A 23,964-nucleotide genomic window follows, 5' to 3' on the forward strand; every position below is an offset into this window, starting at 1 on the left:
GCTAAAATGGCCCCCTCCAGGGCGGATATGTGAGTTTAGTTCCATTAAAGTAAGTTCCGCATTCTGAGCTGTGACTGGCAATGAAAGGCATAAGAGAACCTTTCACCGAGTATGAGCCGGCCAATTGAGGATCTGAGATCAGGGTTCCTCAAGCTTTTTACGTTGGAGGAAACCTTTGGCAAAAAGAATGAGATCTTGGGGTAACCCTGAAATAAATGTCAGATCTACAGCTCACAAAACATTGGTGTGACTAGCGAGCTGTTGATATAACAATTATTTTAGACATAGCATTAAATAATAGAAGATTAAAAATGACCTATTTAATGTGAAACTTGTGCTTGATTTTCTCAGCACAGATGCTCAGTTATGAGTTGAGCTTGAGATAAGCAGTATACAAGAGGTCAGCAGGGCAGAGCACAGAGGTTTAGCAGAGCACAGGAGATCAAGCAGGGCAGACCACAAGGGGTCAAGAGGGCACATTACATGAGGACACATTATATTGGGGGCACAGTCAGGTATGCATTGTTTTCCAGAGCCCTCACCATCATGAGGAGGTTGCCCAAGTAGTCCACTATTGGGTCACATGAAAGCATAAAAGGGCCAACACAGGAGCCAGCACTTGGTGAACACCCAAGGTGAGGAGGACATGTCGAAATGGAGGGTCACAAACTAGTAGTGCAGGGGCTCCACCCCAAAGTGCAGAAAGTCCTGATGCACTGGTAAGGTAGGTACTCGTAAATAAGCATTCCTTGTGCCCACTGAGTCTAGAAAGTCCACATGATTCAGAGGCAATTATGCATCGCATTGATTCCTGCCTGAGATTTTGGACAAGAATGTAAGCACTTAAGGCTTAAGGGGGGGCAGGGGAGATATAGGGGATTGTTGTCACATTTGAGCTTTGAAATGGTGAACCAGTGGGGGGAAAAACCCTCAAAAGCATACCGCAGCAGGGACTGGGGTGATGACCCTTCATTTCAGATTCCAGAGGAAGGGGAGGGGAATAAAACTATGGGACACCATCTTTTACTCCCAAGTGTCAGATATGCAAGACTTCCAAGCATCCGCAAAGGCCAGTAGATGTCCCCCACTCTGGCAAAGTTGGAGCACATCATTATACCGAGGAGGGCCCGTCAGTGGATTTAGCAGACTTTGAAAGCCATGTCTTGTGGTTGGAAGAAAAGCCAAGCTTGGGGGGATCTTGATGTGGCAGTCGAAGGCATAGTGAAGCAAAAAGGATGCTACTGGAGAATCGGTAGAGTACAGGCTTCGTTCTAATGGAAACTATAATGGTTTGGGTCACCTCTGGGCTTATTTTCAGGCCCTGTCTTTTTGACTGGAACTCTGTACAACCCTGTATAAACAAATCAGCCAGGGAGAAGGAGGAACCGCTCTGCAGACTCATTCAGCTGTGTGTGTATATTTTGAGCTCAATCCATTATTCTATAAAAAAAAAAAGGCAACTAGGAACAGACTTGTGAATATTCATTTGTGTAACTTTACCAGACAAACCTTTAAATTATTAACCTGACCAAAAACAATTGCTAAGATGTACAGTATTAATTTTTATATTCATTTATACAGATGTTTCCTTTGGCTTACTTACTATTTTGACCCTTGGATGAATACATTTCGATTTGTGATCTTTCATGGACAATTTAACTTCTTTTATTTGTATTCAGAGGAACTGTCTGGCTGTTTCCTTTATGTCGTATGGGGTTGATGAAGTATATCATTTTGATGGATATATTTTCATATATTTGCGGATTCTATGATAGAGTGACATAAGTGCTTCCTATAATAATATTTATTGAATTTTATTTCCATTTGCTGTTAAGGCTGCTGGAATTATTTGGTTCGTTGGCTATATGTTATTCAATTTTATATATATATATATATATAAAAATAAAAGATATTAAATATAATATTGTAATTCGTAAGCGCAGTGGCAAGTTAAAAGGTGTTTTATGATGAGCTGTTGCCGCAGTATATCTAGTTTATGTAACAGGTAGAGGATCGGTGTATACATTTGGAAATTATATTGCAATCAGTAGGCGCAGCAGTAGGTAAAATGTGTGTTATAATGAACTGCGGCTGTAATATAAAAATGGGTGGTGGGTTTGTCTAGGAGATAAATTCAGTGATGGTCACCTGACATCCCACAGCAGTCACACCTGTTAAGGCCTCTTACAGATGGGTGGTAAGCCAACCGGAAGGAAGCCATTTATTTATTTTTGTGTAGAAAGTGCAATAACCCATACTGATTGCACAGATCAGTAAAACGCTGATGAAGAGGGGACCCCCCCCGAAACACGTCAGCTGTACAGATTTGGATGGCTTCTTCCTGAGATCAAGAGAATGTACAGCAGGTCTGGCAATATTCACTTTGGATCATTTTGATGAGCTTGTGATAGATAGCGGTTTGTGTTTTTATATCCATATTATTTCTTTAATAGAAGGTTTAAAAAAGGTAATTCACTAGGCTGGAATGCCCTCCTTTTTGCATTTACAGATAAGTAAATGAATGGTTTCTGTTTTTTTTACACAAAAAATAGTCCAAGTAAACTCCCAATATTACAATTATTTTATTATAAAAAAAATAGTGCATACACACCAGCAAAGACAATATATACAGCAAAACAGAGAACGTGTCACACAGTGTGACTGCAAAACCACAGTACGTCATGTGACAGCAGTACAGACTAACTGGTAGTGAAACTATACAACAGCAGGACAGACAAGCAGGAGTCATATGTATTAAGCAATGTAGTGACTTGTACGGAGATGGAGAACACTCGGCAGGCTTAATCACCCGGCAAACAGCAGCTTGTCAAGTACCGGAAACCATAACAGCCAATCAGATTTCACCTTTACAGGTCTTGTTAAATTAATTTGAAACCCAACTGGTTGCCAGAGGTTACTGCACTTGGTGTATCCTCTCTTTGCTGCTTTATTAGATGAGCCTGGAGCAACGGAAATATAGAAGAGGGTTTCCTAAAACTGACACAGAGTCTGGTGCAGCTCTGCATAGAAACCAATCAGCTTCCAGGTTTTATTGTCAAACCTTAACTGAACAAGCTGAAGTTAGAAGCTGATTGGTTACAATGCACAGCTGCACCAGATTCTGCGTGATCCAATTTTAGTAAATCCCCCCCCATAGTGTTTTTACTCCCAGTAACTAATCAGATGCTTGCATTCCAAAGCTGTCCATACATTTTACAACTGGATTGTACAATCTCCTTTAGGCCTGCTTCACACAGGCTTCAGCTTATATAAGAGCAGTGTGACCAGCAAGCTTTAACAAAGCCTTTGCAGAGCTTTCAGCAAGCTTTGTAAAAGCGTTTAAAGTACCATTCAGCTTCAGTTTGTAAATGTTGAACACAGATCCTAATGGGAGTGCTGATTGCCACTTTAAGCAAGCTGCTAGCAGGCTTCAGCAGGCTTGCTATAAGCGCCAACAGGTCCTGAAGCCTGCTAGCATCTTGTTTAAAGTGGCAATCAGCACTCCCATTAGGATCTGTGTTCAACTTTTACAAACTGGAGCTGAATGGTACTTTAAAAGCTTCTACAAATCTTGCTGAAAGCTCTGCAAATGCTTTGTCAAAAGCTTGCTGGTCACACTGCTCTTAAATAAGCTGAAGCCCGTGTGAAATGGACTTTAGATCCACAAGCAACTAGGTAGTACAAAAGAGTAACTGGATATGAATTGAATGTATTTTTTTTAGGTAGACCCTCACATTTTGGTAATTAAGACCATAGAACCAAATTGAAACCTGCAAGGACAGCTTTAGAGTACTTATACATGGGCTGTTGGAGACCAGCCATCCTGACTGTGAGCAGAACATTCTTCTGCCTAAAGGTTTCATGAATCCTACAGACAGTGCATCCAAGCTGCACATATAATTCAGTGCTTTGCAGTGGAAAACATCTGAAAAGTGCATGCTCTCCATTGAGTTCACGAGCACATGTACGCTTAAAAGTAGAACTATAGGCAAAACATTTCATTGTAGGTAGAGTAAGGGAGGGTTATAACCCCTGTTGGTTCATTTTCTGCCATCTGTGCCCCATTGGGGAGATTTGACTATGGGACACGAAGTGAAGGTAAAACAGGAAGTGAGAAGAAATCCCTGCAAATTAAGGGAATTCCTTGGGGACCCCCAGGTCACCAGAACCAGTCTCCCCATTGGAAGATTTCCCCTCTATTCGTTTTCTGGAGGCTATCCAAAATGTGGGATTTTCTCTTACTTTCACTCTCAATGATAATGGGAAGCAGGACAAATAAAGAGGATGAATCTCACTGATAGGGAACAGACAGCAAAAAACTGACAGGCGTTCCAATCCCTCTGTTCACTAAAGAAAAAGTTTTGCCTTTAGTTATATGTTAAGAAAAGCTGCCTTTGGGGTTCCGTTGGCCCTAAGAGCAGCTGGCTCATGATTGGTGTTCCTTGAACGCAGCCAGTGGTGATTGGGCTTTGGCCAACTCCAACAGCCCTACTCTAAGCTAGAGAAAAACCGAACGAATGCTACAATATTGCATGAAAGGTGCTCAGAACCCCCCCCCCCCCCCCCCACAACATAACGGACACAATGGGGTAGATTTACTAAAACTGGTGCACGCAGAATCTATGGCAGCTCTGCATAGACACCAATCAGCTTCCAGATTTTAGTATCAAAGCCTAATTGAACAAGCTAAAGTTAGGTCCCGATTGGTTACTATGCAGAGCTGCACCATATTCTGTGTGCTCCAGTTCTAGTAATTCTGCCCTCAGTGTGTTCAGGTGTTAGTTCACCTTTTCAGAAGAAATAAGAAAAGGGGAACACTGTGCATCTGTTCCAGCCCCCCCCCTCCCCCCAGTGTACTCACCTCTATGGAGCTGGTCAAGCATTCTTTTCCCTCTTCTTTCTGTTGGGATTCCAGGATGGATCAGAGTGATTTTGATTGGTCGGCACAAGCACAGAGCATCACTCTGATCTGTCCTGGAAGCTCTTCAAAAAAGAGGAATAGAAGCAGTGATTTAAAATCCCTGGACTACTACACGGGCTGTATGGGCACTGACAGCTTGGCAGCCACAGAGGTAAGTACAGCAGGAACTGGGGAGGGTGTACAGTTTTAGTTTACCTTCTTTATGAAAAGGTAAACCAACATTTAAGGCAAAGGTATTGCCTAAAGCAACCAGATTCCAGCAGTCAACTACTGCAGACTAAGAAAATAAAAGAAAGCCGTTCACTGATTTCTATAGACAACACAAACCTTTTCCTTTCAGACACTTTGACTACAACCATCATTATGGGACAGTCGCCATTTTATGGTCTGCGACAAGACCCAGACGTTCTGCATGGTATCAACCAATCCTGCTGAAATCCTAGACCAGTGATGGCGAACCTTGGCACCCCAGATGTTTTGGAACTACATTTCCCATGATGCTCATGTACTCTGCAGTGTAGTTGAGCATCATGGGAAATGTAGTTCCAAAACATCTGGAGTGCCAAGGTTCGCCATCACTGTCCTAGACAGACGGCACGGGGCTGGAAATTTTTTGGGGCTAGCATTGAAGAACCTTCATCAGATATGATGATACAGTCAAAAATGTACTGCTGTCAGTGTCCCCACTCTCACTTCCTGTCCTGGTAAATGAATGTCCCAAGGACAGGAAGTGATAGAATCTCTCTCTCTCTCTCTGATAGGGATAGAACCTGCAACAAAAGCGCACTTATATAGTAGAGTGGGGAGAGACCAGGTTTCTTTTCTGTGTCTTCCTGCCCCAGCGATAATCACACTGTCCTGGTGTCACTGGGACAGGAAGTGAGAAGATAAGCTCTCCATTGGGGACACAGAGATCAACAAAATCTGGACAAACTTAAAAAAGCCTATGCTGTGGCTGGTTAATATTTTTCACTTAACCAGCGTTTAAATAATTTTTTGGTTCTGCTCAGTGCATTCAATGTTCTATATAAAATACAATCATGTCATGGTTCAGCTACAAAGACTTGTAAAAGGCAGGGAGAGAGAAGAGCAACAGGCATCAAAATGCCCATAAATAAAATGTACAGCAATGCGGAACAGGGCCTTGCCATTATCAGTGCCTTTCCATAGGCCGCCAGCATTTCCCTGAGTCATATTAAGGCCATAAAATAATTATCAACTCAATTCAGAGCAAGTTCCTTTTTCTTTCTGTAAACGTTTCTGCTTATTCAATATATCCAGCCGAAAAACGAAGGCAGCCAAGCAAGCTAGACCAAATGTTTTGTAAAAAAAAATAATCTGCCAATCAGTTGTCAAGAAACTGGGGGAGGGGGAGGGATGGGGGGGCGTTGGACAAGTGTCCCATTAACCTTACCAGTAGCCAGCGGGTTCATGAATTGAATAATGGCGGATCCCGCAGAATGGCGGCATCTACAGTATATGGATGATGGGACACTTTAACACACTGATGTCTTCTAAACACATAGTACTAGCAATATTTATAAGGATGTGGCCTGTCCGTTTACTATAGCTGCCTCTAGTATATGCAGCTGATCTCTCCACTTTAAATATGGCAGCACAGAATGTGAAGAAACCCAAGTGACATGGCATCAAATGGCCAACTCCCAACGAGGGCTTCATTACTCCACTGCCAGTCCCTGCTCAGTATTCCTGTGCATGGTGAGCGGCACAAGAGACTCGGCTTCCTAATTCATTTAAACTGAATCTGTGAGCCTTTGGGGACTTGGTCTTATGCCGCGTACACACGATCGATTTGTCCGGCAGACTTGGTCCGCCGGACCACAGTACGCCGGACAATTTGATCGTGTGTGGGCTCCAGCGGACTTTTTCATCATAAAGTCCGGTGGACTTAGAAAGTAGTATTGACTCAAAATTTGTCCGCCGGACTTGGCTTTCAGCGGACAATCCGTTCGTCAGTGTGCTAGTCCAGCGGACTAAGAATGACGCATTGCTCTGAAGCAAGTACGAGAAGGAAGCTATTGGCTACTGAACTTCCTTTTTCTAGTCCTGTCGTACGTCATCGCTTTAGAAATCGCTGGACTTTCGGAGTGTCCGTGTGTGGCCAAGTCCGTTCGTTACAAAGTCTGGCGGATTGTTTACCGGATTGTTTTCCGGACCAATTCCGCCGGACACTTCGATCGTGTGTACGCGGCATTAGAGGTGCCTGTTCCAGGACCGTTTCTTCATTCCTGCTTGCCTCCCTGGTGAGTTATCTCAGGAAATAATATGGAACCAGAGAAGTTCTCCAAACTGCATATTTGTTCTGGGGCCGTGAATAATGAATGAGGAATGGACCCTTGGAGCTTGCAACAAAACAAACCAATTCAGAAAAGCAGTGTCTTCTTTTTTTCCCTGACAGGTTCCCTTTAAAAAACATGGATCCCTTAAAAAAAAAAAAAAAAAAATCAATGTCACAGAGAGCTTGGTACACGGGCGCATCACCTGACTGGTCATTTTTTTTTTTTTTTTTTTAGGGACGTCATTTAAAAAAAAAAAAAAAAAAGATAGAGCAATCCTTGTTGCATCCAATCACAAACTTCCATTTAAAGTGGTTGTCAACCTGTGAAGTTAAAAAAGAATAAAGCATTTCTTTCTATAGTGTGTACTTGCCTCTATCCAAAGCACCAAGTGCGATTTATGTGATTTCTGTCTCATTCTGCTGCTATCTGCACGAGTCGCTTCTGACAGTCTATGTTGACACCAGGCAATCTTAGGAGACAACCCTCCCCCTGAGCACACAGTAGGTAAATGACAGCCTCAGCTGTGCAGGTTTCCCTAGAAGACCTTGTAGGAGGGTGTGTGTGTGTGTTCATGACCTCCACTCAGGTCTCAGATTACACTCGGCTCTCTGTTGTGCAGTGTGCGAAGTCAAAGGCACCCTGCTGTGTGACGTTCAGAAATGTCAGATGAGCACTAATTCTGAAGTTGTCATGCCAGCTTCCCCCCAAGCTGGGCCCGGCCCTTCAGTATGGTATGCTTTCTTTACACATCCTGTCTTACTGTTCTTAATGCTGATTGGACAATGACTATGTATTACCCAATGTCTTATTTTACTGTAATATACCATGTCTTGTTGTATACTTCAGTGTACTGTTATTGAATTCTTCAACAAAGCACTCCTGATTGTTAAAAAAGAAATGCTGTGTATATTCTGGACTTTGAACAGATGTGGAGGATAGACGCTGCAGATAAAAAGGCACAACTTATGTAGGAGGGTTTGTTTCATCTCTATGTATCACGTGAGGTCAGTCACTTTTTTGGGGTATATGGAAGGGTTAACAACCACTTTAAGATTCCAGTACATTATGGGAGTAATCACATCTGCTTGTGATGGGCAACTGCATCTTTTCTACGGATTGTTTGTCAAGTTTTCCTGTGAACTCAACTCATTAACATTCTCGGATGTGTCCGCTTCAAACTCTCCCTTCTTTTACGATTGACCAATCACATTAGATTTAAAAAAAAAAGAAAAAAAAACGTTTTTGGAATAACAATCCACCATCTGTGCACTCAACACAGGGGGAGACTTTCTGGAGAAGTGGTAGAGACTCCCTTCCTAAATCGATCTTAGTCCTAGTGTGGTCCACGTAAATCATCCCACGTTCTCCATTTATATTAGTCTTCTTTTTCCATTTTTTCATCCCTGACCCTTTCCTCTCTACCTCCTGGATCCACAGAAAGATGTATAGGTGACAGCAGAGACATAAACATACGACATTTCAAATTTACAAAAAAAGGCAGTGACAATGTTGGTGCCCCCTAGTGGTGTGTCTGGAAGGTGGTGGATTCTTGACATCTCGAGGCACTCAAGCTTCAATTTTCCGTAGGCTTGTCCGGGTCAGGGAGTCCCTGAAATGAGAGATGAATATAAATGCTTTGTACCATATATGATTTGTGCTTGAGGTTTGAGAATGTGGATGTTTGTCCTGATTATCATTCTGATAGTGTAAAGTACACTGAGCACACAGACTTGTGTATACCTTGCGCTGGTGTGCGGGAGAAGATCTGTGTACAGCTGTGGGATCCGACGGGATGTTAAAGGGCTGAGAGCTTCTTTGAGACGATGGTAATTTCTCTCCAGCTCGCGGTGATACTCCCTCTGATCAGGACCAATCAGAGTTTTGTTTTTCCGCAAAGCATCCTCACACCTAGATAAAGAAGGGGAGATTTACTATTCTCGCTCTATTCACCTCTTGTTCTGTTCTTGTGCTGCTCTGCTTTTACTATCTCCTACTTGTGCGCTCCTCTGTTCTCCATCTGCTGCTTGTGCGCTCCTCTGTTCCCCATCTCCTGCTTGTGTGCCCCCCTCTTCACAATCTCCTGCTTGTGTGCCCCCCTCTTCACAATCTCCTGCTTGTGTGCCCCCCTCTTCACGATCTCCTGCTTGTGTGCCCCCCTCTTCACGATCTCCTGCTTGTGTGCCCCCCTCTTCACGATCTCCTGCTTGTGTGCCCCCCTCTTCACGATCTCCTGCTTGTGTGCCCCCCTCTTCACGATCTCCTGCTTGTGTGCCCCCCTCTTCACGATCTCCTGCTTGTGTGCCCCCCTCTTCACGATCTCCTGCTTGTGTGCCCCCCTCTTCACGATCTCCTGCTTGTGTGCCCCCCTCTTCACGATCTCCTGCTTGTGTGCCCCCCTCTTCACGATCTCCTGCTTGTGTGCCCCCCTCTTCACGATCTCCTGCTTGTGTGCCCCCCTCTTCACGATCTCCTGCTTGTGTGCCCCCCTCTTCACGATCTCCTGCTTGTGTGCCCCCCTCTTCACGATCTCCTGCTTGTGTGCCCCCCTCTTCACGATCTCCTGCTTGTGTGCCCCCCTCTTCACGATCTCCTGCTTGTGTGCCCCCCTCTTCACGATCTCCTGCTTGTGTGCCCCCCTCTTCACGATCTCCTGCTTGTGTGCCCCCCTCTTCACGATCTCCTGCTTGTGTGCCCCCCTCTTCACGATCTCCTGCTTGTGTGCCCCCCTCTTCACGATCTCCTGCTTGTGTGCCCCCCTCTTCACGATCTCCTGCTTGTGTGCCCCCCTCTTCACGATCTCCTGCTTGTGTGCCCCCCTCTTCACGATCTCCTGCTTGTGTGCCCCCCTCTTCACGATCTCCTGCTTGTGTGCCCCCCTCTTCACGATCTCCTGCTTGTGTGCCCCCCTCTTCACGATCTCCTGCTTGTGTGCCCCCCTCTTCACGATCTCCTGCTTGTGTGCCCCCCTCTTCACGCTCTCCTGCTTGTGTGCCCCCCTCTTCACGATCTCCTGCTTGTGTGCCCCTCTCTTCACGATCTCCTGCTTGTGTGCCCCTCTCTTCACGATCTCCTGCTTGTGTGCCCCTCTCTTCACGATCTCCTGCTTGTGTGCCCCTCTCTTCACGATCTCCTGCTTGTGTGCCCCCCTCTTCACGATCTCCTGCTTGTGTGCCCCCCTCTTCACGATCTCCTGCTTGTGTGCCCCTCTCTTCACGATCTCCTGCTTGTGTGCCCCTCTCTTCACGATCTCCTGCTTGTGTGCCCCTCTCTTCACGATCTCCTGCTTGTGTGCCCCTCTCTTCACGATCTCCTGCTTGTGTGCCCCTCTCTTCACGATCTCCTGCTTGTGTGCCCCTCTCTTCACGATCTCCTGCTTGTGTGCCCCTCTCTTCACGATCTCCTGCTTGTGTGCCCCTCTCTTCACGATCTCCTGCTTGTGTGCCCCTCTCTTCACGATCTCCTGCTTGTGTGCCCCTCTCTTCACGATCTCCTGCTTGTGTGCCCCTCTCTTCACGATCTCCTGCTTGTGTGCCCCTCTCTTCACGATCTCCTGCTTGTGTGCCCCTCTCTTCACGATCTCCTGCTTGTGTGCCCCTCTCTTCACGATCTCCTGCTTGTGTGCCCCTCTCTTCACGATCTCCTGCTTGTGTGCCCCTCTCTTCACGATCTCCTGCTTGTGTGCCCCTCTCTTCACGATCTCCTGCTTGTGTGCCCCTCTCTTCACGATCTCCTGCTTGTGTGCCCCTCTCTTCACGATCTCCTGCTTGTGTGCCCCTCTCTTCACGATCTCCTGCTTGTGTGCCCCTCTTTTCACGATCTCCTGCTTGTGTGCCCCTCTTTTCACGATCTCCTGCTTGTGTGCCCCTCTCTTCACGATCTCCTGCTTGTGTGCCCCTCTCTTCACGATCTCCTGCTTGTGTGCCCCTCTCTTCACGATCTCCTGCTTGTGTGCCCCTCTCTTCACGATCTCCTGCTTGTGTGCCCCTCTCTTCACGATCTCCTGCTTGTGTGCCCCTCTCTTCACGATCTCCTGCTTGTGTGCCCCTCTCTTCACGATCTCCTGCTTGTGTGCCCCTCTCTTCACGATCTCCTGCTTGTGTGCCCCTCTCTTCACGATCTCCTGCTTGTGTGCCCCTCTCTTCACGATCTCCTGCTTGTGTGCCCCTCTCTTCACGATCTCCTGCTTGTGTGCCCCTCTCTTCACGATCTCCTGCTTGTGTGCCCCCATTCCCTTATCTTCTACTTGTGCGCCCCTCTGTTCCCCATATCCTCCTTGTGCGCCCCTCTGTTCCCCGTCTCCTCCTTGTGCGCCCCTCTGCTCCCAGTCTCCTCCTTGTGCGCCCCTCTGCTCCCAGTCTCCTCCTTGTGCGCCCCTCTGCTCCCAGTCTCCTCCTTGTGCGCCCCTCTGCTCCCAGTCTCCTCCTTGTGCGCCCCTCTGCTCCCAGTCTCCTCCTTGTGCGCCCCTCTGCTCCCAGTCTCCTCCTTGTGCGCCCCTCTGCTCCCAGTCTCCTCCTTGTGCGCCCCTCTGCTCCCAGTCTCCTCCTTGTGCGCCCCTCTGCTCCCAGTCTCCTCCTTGTGCGCCCCTCTGCTCCCAGTCTCCTCCTTGTGCGCCCCTCTGCTCCCAGTCTCCTCCTTGTGCGCCCCTCTGCTCCCAGTCTCCTCCTTGTGCGCCCCTCTGCTCCCAGTCTCCTCCTTGTGCGCCCCTCTGCTCCCAGTCTCCTCCTTGTGCGCCCCTCTGCTCCCAGTCTCCTCCTTGTGCGCCCCTCTGCTCCCAGTCTCCTCCTTGTGCGCCCCTCTGCTCCCAGTCTCCTCCTTGTGCGCCCCTCTGCTCCCCTCCGTTACCCATCTCCTCCTTGTGCGCCCCTCCTTTCCCCGTCTCCTCCTTGTGCGCCCCCACCTCCTGCTTGTGCGCCCCTCTCTTCACTATCTCCTGTTGTGCGCCCCCGTTCCCTTATCTTCTCCTTGTGTGCCCCTCTGTTCCCCATATCCTCCTTGTGCGCCCCTCTGTTCCCAGTCTCCTCCTTGTGCGCCCCTCTGTTCCCAGTCTCCTTGTGCATCCCTCTGTTCCCAGTCTCCTCCTTGTGCACCCCTCCGTTCCCCATCTCCTCCTTGTACGCCCCCCTGTTCCCCGTCTCCTCTTTGTGCGCCCCTCTGTTCCCCGTCTCCTCCTTGTGCGCCCCTCTGTTCCCCATCTCCTCCTTGTGCGCCCCTCTGTTCCCCATCTCCTCCTTGTGCGCCCCTCTGTTCCCCATCTCCTCCTTGTGCGCCCCTCTGTTCCCCATCTCCTCCTTGTGCGCCCCTCTGCTGCTTGTGCACCCTTCTCTTCACTATCTCCTGTTGTGCGCCCCGTTCCCTTATCTTCTCCTTGTGTGCCTCTCTGTTCCCCATCTCCTGTTGTGTGCCCCCGTTCCCTAGCTTCTCCTTTTGTGCCTCTATGTTCCCCCATCTCCTGCTTGTGTGCCCCTCTGTTCCCCCATCTCCTGCTTGTGCGCCCCTCTTTTCTCCCATCTCCTGCGTGTGCGCCCTTCTGTTCCCTTCCCCCATCTCCTGCCTCTTTGTTCATCTCCTGCTTGTGCACCCCTCTTTCACTATCTCCTTTTGTGCACCCTGCTCCCTATCTACTCCTTTTGCGCCCCTCTGTTCGCCCATCTCCTGCTTGTTCACCCCTCCGTTTCCCATCTCCTGCTTGGGCGCCCCTCTGTTCCCCATCTCCTGCTTGGGCGCCCCTCTGTTCCCCATCTCCTGCTTGGGCACCCCTCTGTTCCCCATCTCCTGCTTGTGCGCCCCTCTGCTCCCCATCTCCTGCTTTTGCGCCCCTCTGCTCCCCCATCTCCTGCTTTTGCGCCCCTCTGTTCCCCCATCTCCTGCTTGTGCGCCCCTCTGTTTCCCATCTCCTGCTTGTGCGCCCCTCTGTTTCCCATCTCCTGCTTGTGCGCCCCTCTGTTCCCCATCTCCTGCTTGTGCGCCCCTCTGTTTCCCATCTCCTGCTTGTGCGCCCCTCTGTTTCCCATCTCCTGCTTGTGCGCCCCTCTGTTCCCCATCTCCTGCTTGTGCAATGTCTGTTCAATGTCTCCTTGATGTTTACTATATTGTCCTCTTTTCCTCTCACTATCCCCTCTTTGTGCCGCTCTCTGTTCATTATTTTCTGCTTCCACTCCCAACTCCTTGTGTTATTGTTCTCTATTCCTCTCAATGGGAAAATATTGGGAAGGGCACAGGATAGTGTAATAAGTAGAGCGCAGACAATGGTGAGAAAAGATGGGGATAGAGAGAGGGGAAGAGTACAGAGGGAGGACATTGTGAAGTAAGGAGCTCAAGTAGGTAATACCAAGAAGAGTACAGGAACAGAATAGTGAAAATAAAGGGGATCAAAGAGAATCCTGAATGGACACTGGTTCTATTGATAGGGCGCCCCCTCCCCTAACCTACTCACATGCCAGTTTAGTTTGGATCCAATCTGGAGAGAGAGGAGAGTGAGCTGGACGTAAGGCTGGAGCAAAGGTTCTCCATGTTGGTCTAGGTTTACAAAGGATTAATGATCTGTCCCCTCTCCCACATGACAGTGTCCAGGCCCATCGGGGAGGAGGACACATACTTGGAAGTACGGGGTAGATCTCCGACAGATGAACAGAGCAGTGGCTCTGCACAAGGGAAGTGAGCAGAAGTGGGTGGAGTGGTGCCCTATCAAGAAAATCTTTGCCCTGTCAGGTTTATCTTTCATCTCCTCGCTTCACAGTCCTCTCCCTCTATGCCCATCCTGTCCTTGTGCTCCTCTCCTCTCTCTATTTCAAAATAATCTCACTGTCCGTGGCCTGTGCTCTTCACACTATCCCATCCCTGCACACTTGTTTTCCCACCACAACCTTCCTGTGCCCCTCTCATCTCAGTACCCTCGAGCTGGTCCCCCGACCCCACCCCCACACACACTGTGCCCAAGTTGTACCCACCTCTTGGTGAAGTCTCTAAAGCAGAGTCTCAGTTTGTTGTGTAGTCTGTACAGACGGGGGTCTTCAGGAATCTCCGACAGAAACACTTGGGCCACCTCCAGAGGGCCCTAACATAAAACACATGTTATTCACAAAATCCTCAAACCAAACCCTGCAGTCTGCTCTCATCATTTGTAATAAAAAAAATCTTTGCCATTCTGAAGCTTCCCTCCAACCACTTTGCATATACTGTGATTCTGTACTTGCCAAATATACTGAAATCTCCCTCCACTGAGTCTGGCTGCAACCATTTTAACTGTGGGCAGCTGAAGCTGCTGTCTGTTTACTTCCCGGATTTACAGAGACACACAGAGGCACACCTCCAGCTCTGCAGCTTTCATTGGTTCTCTTATGACTCATCCACCCTCCCTTCCTAGAAAACACTCACAAGAGTGAAAGAGAGAGCTGTGCATGATGTCATAAGCCTAGGCTAATGACCCAACAAGAAACAGGAAGTGGGCTGTATAAGGTATTTACTGGCAGAAAAACAACAAGGGCGGAAGATTTAATTATTATTATTTAAGGTACTTATATAGCGCTGTCAATTTATGCAGCGCTTTACATATACATTGTACACTCACATCGGTCCCTACCCTCAAGGAGCTTACAATCTAAGGTCCCTAACTCCCATTCATATACTAGGGCCAATTTAAACAGAAGCCAAATAGCCTACCAGCATGTCTTTGAAGTGTGGGAGGAAACCGGAGTACCCGGAGGAAGCACAAGCAGGCACAGGGAGAACATGCAAACTCCAGGCAGGTAGTGTCGTGGTTGGGATTCAAACCAGCGACCCTTTTTACTGCTAGGCGAGAGTGCTTTTATAGAAGGAAAGCTGAAAAAATGACTGAAGGTCCGCTTTAACTTATATAGACAACCAAGGGCCAGTAACTATTCCCGGATGTGCGTAGAAGTCATAGTACCGAGAAACTTAAAAGAGAAGTTCACCTTTTTTCGAGCAGAATTCCAATTTTCATAATAAATAGAAACCTTTGTAATGTAATTTCTGCCCCAGCCATCCCAATGTCATTATCTCTCACATACCCCATCTGTACCAGCTTTGAAATTTCATCACTTCCTGTAGGTCATGTGACATCCAAAAATCTTTGGATTCCATCATGCACTGCCTTGCTGCATCCCTAAAGAGGGCATGATGAGGTGTGTTCACCACTCTGTGACACCCATTTTCTGTACAATCAGATTATACAATTACCCTTAGATTCACCATCAGGGATGTGGTAGAAGAGCCTGTCTGATTTGATACAAATTGAATGGATTGTTCAGGTGTGTCCACCTATAACAGGGATATGCAATTAGCGGACTTCCAGCTGTTGCAGAACTACAAGTCCCATGAGGCATAGCAAGACTGACAGCCACAAGCATGACACCCAGAGGCATGATGGGACTTGTAGTTTTGCAACAGCTGGAGATCCACTAATTGCATATGCCTGACCTATACCATAGCTCTGGTAAATCTAAAGGAAATTGTACAGAGATTGTACAATCAGGTTGCATAGTGTATAGCCATTTTTATACAAGCACATAAGAGGGAGTGGATAGAGACACTCAGCTATCTGGCCCCATTCACATTTTTGCGTAGCAGGAACTCACGTTCCCGCACACAGTATTTTTGGGGCATTCATTTGAACTTGAGAGAAAGGTATGTATACTCCTTTAGTTAAAGTGGGGTGGTGGTGGAAGGGTGGCGGGGGGATACATGCAAATACATGGTCTTCAGTATGGTAGGGTCATCCTTGAGCTGCTGCATTCTTATCCATCTATGGTTTGTTCTGTAACTTTCCACTCTAATTACCTGGTTAACTGTCGTCCCCACACAACCCTGTAGCACCATCTGCAGCATCTTGGCATCCGCTGGTTCCTGATGGGTGGCAAATGCCAGCTCCTGTGTTTTCTTCTGCATGTCTTCAATGGCAACCTCAACTGGTATTAATACCACCTGGCAGAGACAAAGACCATAAAAAGTCCAGCCTTTTCAAACACATCTCCAAAAACATGGCATTAAAACAATCTGTATAGAGATGCTTAGACTTTTCTAGTTGGTTACAAGATGACCTTCTTTTCTCTGCCCAGATGTGTCCCTCTACCCTATTCACCTCCTCTCGCTGCACCACATTCACCCGGGTCTTGATGTATGGAAAAGCATGTGATGTTGTGAGCACGGTCTTGCGCTTGTACTGTTCGTGGAGATCACCATGTGCCCGGCCATCCAGGGTGAACGGAGTGCAGAACAGGAATGTCCGTAGGTTGTAGTTTTTATCAAAGTAGGTGACACGATCCTTCAGCTCATAAGTGTCAAAATATGGCTCCACATAGGTGATCTGGATGAAGGCCTAGGAGAAATGAGAAATGGGTGAAAGGGAGAGCGAGTAACTAATGGGAACGCTAGTGAGTTTATTAAAAAGTGAAACTGTTGAAAAGATCTCTCTTTGCTGACTCTACCTGTTAGCACCTACATATGAAAAAGAATGGCTTTGATCTGTCAAAGCTGAGCCTCCCAGCCAGCATGGGAGACTCTCACTACCTGATATGTTCCATCAGTATTTGTTCCAGGGTGGGGGAACCTCTACTTTAAGATGCACAGTAATGCTCCTCCTCTGGAACTAGCAGACTTCTAGGAAGCCAAGCAAGAGTAGCCTGTAGCTCTTATTATAATTATTTGATGCCCTGCAGATTTTGTAAGTTTTCCCACTTACAAAGAAATCAAGGGTCTATAATTTTTCATTATAGCTGTATTTTAAATGATAGAGATCACAAATCCAAAAACAAAACAAAACAAATGCTATAAATTAAGTTGCAGTTCAATGAGTAAAATAAGTATTTGATCCCCAAGCAAAACACAACTTAGTACTTGATAGAGAAACCCTTGCTGGCAAGCACAGAGGTAAGATGCTTCTTGCAGTTGGTGACCAGGTTTGCACACATCTCAGGAGGGATTTTGTTCCACTTTTCTTTACAGATCTTCTCTAAACCCTTAAGGTTTCTTGGCTGCCTCTTGGCAACTCGAAGTTGCAGTTCCCTCCATACATTTTCTATAGGATTAAGGTCTGGAGACTGACTAGGCCAATCCATGACCTTAATGTGCTTCTTCTTGAGCCACTCCTTTGTTGCCTTGGTGGTATGTTTTGGGTCATTGTCATGCTGGAAAGCCCATCCATGACCCATCCTCAGTGTTCTGGCTGAGGGAAGAAGGTTCTCATCCAAGATTTTACAGTACATGGCTTCGTCCACTGGCGCCTCTATGCGGCAAAATTGGCCTGTACCTTTAGCAGAGAAACAGCCCCAAATCATCAAGTTTCCACCTCTGTGCTTGACTGTAGGGATGATGTTCTTAGAGTCATAGTCAGCATTTTTCTTCCTCCAAACATGGCAAGTCGAGTTAAGGCCAAAGTGCTAAATTTTTGGTCTCATTTGACCACAGCTCTTTCTCCCAATCCTTCTCTGAATCATTTAGATGTTCATTGGCATAACTGTACATTTGCCTTCTTGAGGGGGACTTGCTGTGTTTGGAGGAAGAAAAATGCTGACTATGACCCCAAGAACACTATCCCTATAGTCAAGCACGGAGGTGGAAACATTATGCTTTGGGGCTGTTTCTCTGATAAAAGATACAGACCGACTTTGCCGCATTGAGGGGCCAATGGATGGGGCCATGTATTGTAAAATCTTGCATGAGAACCTTCTTCCCTCAGCCAGAACACTGATCATGGATGGGTCTTTCAGCGTGACAATGACCCAAGGCAACAAAGGAGTGGCTCAAGAAAAAGCTCATTAAGGTCATGGAGTGGCCTAGCCAGACTCCAGACCTTAATCCTATAGGAAATTTATGGAGGGAGCTGAAAATTCGAGTTGTCAAGCGACAGCCAAGAAACCTCAAGGATTTAGAGAAGATCTGTAAAGAAGAGTGGACCAAAATCCCTCCTGAGATGTGTGCAAACCTGGTAACCAACTACAAGAAACGTCTTACCTCCGTGCTTGCCAACAAGGGTTTCTCCATCAAGTACCAAGTCATGTTTTGCTTGGGGATCAGATATTTATTTTATTTTACTCAATGAAGTGCAACTCGATTTATTTTAGGGCTGTGAAAATTAAAGATTAATTCCTCGATTAATCGTTAATTTTTTTGATCGATCAAAATTCTTTTGACCGGTACTCACCTCTCCGCCGACTTCCCAGGTCTTCAGGGAGTTCCGCCGGATGTCCGGTGACGTCACCGAACTCCTCCCCCCTTCCCCAAGTGCCTCCTTCTACTAACGAAGGGAAGGGGGGAGGAGTCTAGTGACGTTGAAGTGCTGATTTGAACATAACGCGTATGGAGGAGGAGCTACGCATGACGTCACCCGCTGCTGCCCTACGGAACTAACACGATTGTCGGCTTTACATGCTGTGTTTTTATCATCTTTATGTGAGTAGTTTGCGTTTGAACACAAAAATTAAATCTTATACTTAAGCGGTGAGCACTTAGATCTTTTCTTTCTACCCATGACCTGGCGTCCTTGCTGAGATCTAAGGAGACGTGAGAGAAGTTTATGGTCCGTGTTAACCCTTTTGATACCCGCTTGCATGACCACCTGTTTGCACAGCGGTCCATGCCATAAGGTGAGAGGGATTCGTTAGACCGGAGGTGGAGGGATTGTCACACTACTGTGGGAAAAAAAAAATACTTATGTCAGTGCTACAGTTTGAATTTAAAACGTATTTGTGTGAACTGTGAAGTTAAGTCATGGATTGTAGAAACTAACTAGTGTCGGGTGAGTATATATAGTGTATACCACATTTACCACTGACTAATGCAGAGCTGCAATGCAAGGAGATCAGTTAAAAGTAGTTGGATCTGTATGTGCGTTATAATTAATCGAAATTGGTCGATTAAAAAAAAAAATTGATTAATCAAACACAAAATTTTTAATCAGTAACAGCCCGAATTTATAACATTTGTGTCATGTGTTTGTTCTGGATTTTTGGTTGATATTTTGTCTCTAGTGTTTAAAATACACCTATGATAAAAATAATAGAACCTTCATTTCTTTGTAGGTGGACAACATACAAAATCTGCAGGGGTTCAAATCAATATGTTCCCCACTGTATGCCAAACAAGGACTGGAAGAACAGAGGAAGCACAGACAAGTGTATATTTCAGTTTCTTTACAGAAGAATATTTACTGGAATAGGCACCAGGGGCTACAGTAGTTGCTACTGCTACAGGACCCATGGCTATGAGGGGCTGGCCCTTTTCATCTGTCCATGCATCTACACATACAAGTAGCACAAAGCCATCCGAGCCAACAGGTGCTGATCAGGTAATCCAGAGCAGAGAACCAACCAGAAGGATTACTGCTCCAGCTTTCCCATGTGTCCTATGTGCTGTATCATTAGATTTTTCACCTGTGAAAGAAAGAGTGGGAAAGCATCCTAGTGCTCTGAGCCTGTCCAGTACCACTCCTGCATACAATTTGTTTGCAAATTATAATAAAAGTGCACTGAAAATTATCCTCCGCAAGACAGCCAAGAAAGTAGCAGATCTTTGTTAAGGGACTTCTGTTGAAACATCTACTTATAACCTCCATCGGAAGCCTGCGTGTCAGAGCGTTACCACCCTGTCACACAGGTTTCTGATGGAGGCTACAAGCAGATGTTTCAACAGGTCCACCGTTATCTCCGTCAGGAAAGCCGACCCAAATAATGCCACAAAGGCATGGGGTGCGTGAAGACAGAAGGGGCCGCAAAGAGGCTGCAAGAGATCAGCAGTACTGAGATGCAACAGGGTGAAAAAAAGGTAAAAACAATTTTTTTGTTTATTTATTACAGTTACTTATATCGCGCAGACAATTTACGCAGTGCTTTACAGATACAGTGAGGGGGAAAAAGTATCTGATCCACTGTTGATTTTGTACGTTTGCCCACTGACAAAGCGCAATAAGAGTATATTCATTGGTTTGTGCAAAAGTTATAGTGTCTACAAACAATGGAAAAGAGTTATGGCATTTTTAGTATTTTTTTTTACTAGTATTGGTGGTGATCCGCAATTTTTAGCAGTACTGCGACATTGCAACGGACAGATCGGAAACTTTTGACACTTTTTTTGGGACCATTGCCATTTATACAGTGATCAGTGCTATAAAAATGCACTGAATGCTGTGTTAATGTCACTGGTAGGGAAGGGGTTAACACTAGGGGGTGATCAAGGGGTTAATTGTGTGTTTTCTCAGTGTGTTATAACTGTATGGGGATAGGATGGACTAGGAGAGGAGACATATAGTTTTTCCTACTTAGTAGGAACAAACAATATGGCTCCTCTTCCCTGACAGAACATGGATTGGTGTGTTTGCACACACCAATCCCCGTGCTGGCGCTCATGCACGTGATTGTGTGTGGCCGCTGTGCAGCGCGTGCCCTCTGGTGGCCGAAAAAGGGAATGACTTACCCATACGGGATTTCACCCGGGGGAGCCATTCTGCCGCAGTATATCTGGCAGATACCAATAGCTGCAACAGCTGGCTGAATAGCTAAACTGGCCAAGGAAAAGGAAGCCTTTAATAATGACTCCAGTTTCTTGTCAACAGGGTCTTTCAAGCCCTGTGCATTATCCACCGGACAAGTTAAGTTCTTGTTTAGGGAAGAGACTGCTGCGTCTACAGCTGGCATGCTCCACTTCTTAAACTTTTCATCCATGGGATATAAAATGGAAAACCTTTTAGGAGGAACAAAAATACTGTCTAAATGGTCCCAATCAGCATACGCTGCCTGTTCCAACAGTGGGTGTAAGGGGAAAGCCTTTGCGGCCTGAAGAGGCCTCAGAGACCCCAAAGAGGACCAGAGGGGCTCAGTAACCTCTGCAAGATTAAATCTAAAGGCAGAACTAACCACTATGAACACTAACGTTTATGAAGGTCTAGTGCACCGTATTGGGGACACTGTGGGGTTGATTTACTAACTGGAGAATGCAAAATCTGGTGCAGCTGTGCATGGAGGCCAATCAGCTTCTAACTTCAGCTTTTTCATTAAGCTGGAAGCCTACTGGTTTCTATGCAAAGCTGCACCAGATTTTGCGGTCTCCAGTTTTAGTAAATCAACCCCAATATGAACAGTTAAAGTAGAATTCCATCCTAAAGTTCAGCAGGGCCCGGGCAAATTTCAATCCATCTATGGCTGTTCCGGTTCGGGAGAAGTTGATCTAATGTTCATGTAATCGACTTCTCTCGGACAGGACTGTTGGAAATTTTTTCTTTGATCAGCGCCTGCAGTCAATCAGCTGCAGTGTTGATCAGTGGATTCTGACAGCGGAGGAGTCCCTGCTATCAGAATACAATAGCACAATGGGAAGGATTCTGATCATTAGTACATAGCTTTTGAGAAATGATCAGGACAGGTCATCCAAAGCTATTGGAAGGGACAAACCCGACAATTTTTTCTCATATGATACAAGATTGTAAGATTTTAGTTTCATCAGTACAGTATTCATCCAACAAAAAATATCAGAAGAGCAAGACCACGCATGCTCAGAAACAAAAGAAAACATTACAATACAACACACTACATCACTTCCGAAGTTGTATTCTTTCATACAAAAAGTTTCGTAAGTTTAGTAGTCTTATTTTTGAGTTGAGACTAGCATGAGACTAGCATGCAAAAAAAAACAAAAAACAGACGATCATTCTCATAGTGTGTACGAAGCTTTGGGTAGGCAGTGTTAGGTAGTAGGAGGGGGGAGGGGACATTTCTAAACAGAGTGTTAGGTAGGAATTCCACTTTCATTCTGATATTTTTTTCTTACTAACAATGATGGACTCAATTTGAGAAGGACTTTATTTTCATTTACCGTAGTTTTTTTGTGGATACTTTTATTGTATGCAATTTATTTTCACAATTTGATATGGTAAATAGTTTTGTATTTCGAGTTTAGAACTAAACTAAACAAGAAAGAAAGTTATGTTTTTACTTGTTTTGAATGCTGTCGGCTCACAAATGTTAGAGATAGGGTAGAATGCAAAAAAGGGTTATTGCATTTTTCCATATGATTCTTAAAATGATACTAAAGCTAAAAACATTTTTTACCTTAATGCATTTTCTATTTCTCTGTCTCCCCTTTCCTGTGTGAAGGGGAAGAGAGGGGAGAATAGATCCAGCACTGTGCACGGCTGCATCTATTCTCCCCTTTCTTCCTCTTCACACAGCACTCGAGCAGCAGCACGAGCCATTGGTTCCCGCTGCTGTCATTCAAATACAGTGAGGAGGAAGTGGGGTGGGGCGAAGTACTGCTGTGCAAATCTATGGAGCACAACTCCATAAACACACAGCTTGGGAAAGCACAGACATTGTGTGCCTCCATAGCAAGCGGTTTGCTATGGGGACACTCAAGAAGAGGAGGAGCCAGGATTACCACCAGGGGGCCTGAAAAGAGGAGGATTGGGCCGTTTTGCGCAATACCACTGCACATAGCAGGCGAGTATAGCATGTTCGTTTTTTTATTTAAAAAAATAAAAGTAATTGACTTCAATAACATTTTAAGGATTAACACCCATCGATTACTAGACCCAGGTTTCACACATGATCTGAATTATGTTGCTTTGTTGCTAACAGACACAGGTCCTTTTTAATACACACTCCATTTCTTACATTCCCAACATAAAATCAAAAACGGCAAGAGTAATGCAGTCAAGATTCACCTACCTTGTTTGGGTCCAGTTTGGTCTTGTCCACATGGTTTGAATCCTTTACAACCTGAACCGTCCCTTCACCAAACTGCTCAATGTAAAACTCCTGTTAATGAAGGCAGACCCAATGTCAAGCATAACAACGTTTGCAGTCTTCCTATGGTTAGTTAAGACTGATAAAATGACTGGAGTAAATGCTGCCTTAGGCTGCTCGCAGTGTTGGTTTTGAACAAAAATCTTAAGCTGGCCATACAACAATCATTTTTTTTTCGTTCACCCAGTGGGTTGAAAAAAAAAATGACCTGATTCTCCCATCCAAACATTGGTGGATGGAAGTACCATTCCGGCTGCGCTATTGTGTTCTGAACGTATTGATCAGTGCTGCCGGCTATAGTCAGCGTCACTGATCAATTAGGAAAAACAAGTCAGGTTGATTGTACAGAAGTCAACCAGTAGATCATCTTCTGTACAACCAGCCTGCCCATACATGGATAGATGTATGTATTTAGGAAAATTGGTAGTAAAATTCTCAGTTCAGCTGTCGCTCATAAGATTTCATTTGTTTGTAACATTTGCTTTTTGAATTAATGGACAGAATAAAAACCACATACCGCGGTTAGAAATGAGTTCCTTTAAGGAAAAAATTTCATCCTGCTCCATTGAATTTTCTCATCACTGCGGTCAAAAACTAACGTCGATTTGACCCACTAATGATTAGAAAAAGGAACAAACTTCTTATAACCTTAATTTCTGAATAATGTTAGTTTGTAATTCTACCCATCTATTCGCAGCTTTAGTATTTGGTCAAGTGATCTCTTCTGAATGTGAAGATCAGAGTTGGAACCAGCTGATTCTCCACATCATCAGAGATGGTGTGACCAAGAGACAGCGGTCAGCACTGGTGGTAGCCTGGATAAACATTTTCTCGAGGGAATATACAAATTTGATTTCTATTTACAGTAAACTATTGACATAGCATTGAGTTAACAGGCCCACCTTAAAAAGAGACGTATGGGGTTTACAAAAAAAAAAGACCTTATACTCACCTAGGTGGATGCAGCATTTATGCAACATTATATCTGTCCCCT

At 45.7% G+C, this 23,964-nt stretch overlaps 1 protein-coding gene across 7 annotated transcripts in view; it reads right to left on the reverse strand.

Moving 5' to 3' along the window:
- Positions 1-7,471: 7,471 nt before the first annotated feature.
- Positions 7,472-23,964, reverse strand: part of DOCK6 (dedicator of cytokinesis 6) — a 245,972-nt gene continuing 229,479 nt past the window's right edge. For all 7 annotated transcript variants that reach the window (XM_077470300.1, XM_077470296.1, XM_077470301.1 and 4 more), the window contains 6 exons: positions 22,893-22,982; positions 16,319-16,555; positions 16,018-16,161; positions 14,169-14,275; positions 8,962-9,129; positions 7,472-8,830 (listed from right to left, as the gene is read on the reverse strand). In XM_077470300.1, coding sequence (XP_077326426.1) covers positions 8,788-8,830; positions 8,962-9,129; positions 14,169-14,275; positions 16,018-16,161; positions 16,319-16,555; positions 22,893-22,982 — 789 coding nt within the window. In that variant the 3' untranslated portion in view covers positions 7,472-8,787. The remainder of the gene's footprint in view (positions 8,831-8,961; positions 9,130-14,168; positions 14,276-16,017; positions 16,162-16,318; positions 16,556-22,892; positions 22,983-23,964) is intronic.

Source organism: Lithobates pipiens, unplaced genomic scaffold (assembly GCF_037356315.1).
Source record: "Lithobates pipiens isolate NorthernLeopardFrog02 unplaced genomic scaffold, aLitPip1_a1.2 Scaffold_8, whole genome shotgun sequence".
Classification (NCBI taxonomy): domain Eukaryota; kingdom Metazoa; phylum Chordata; class Amphibia; order Anura; family Ranidae; genus Lithobates; species Lithobates pipiens.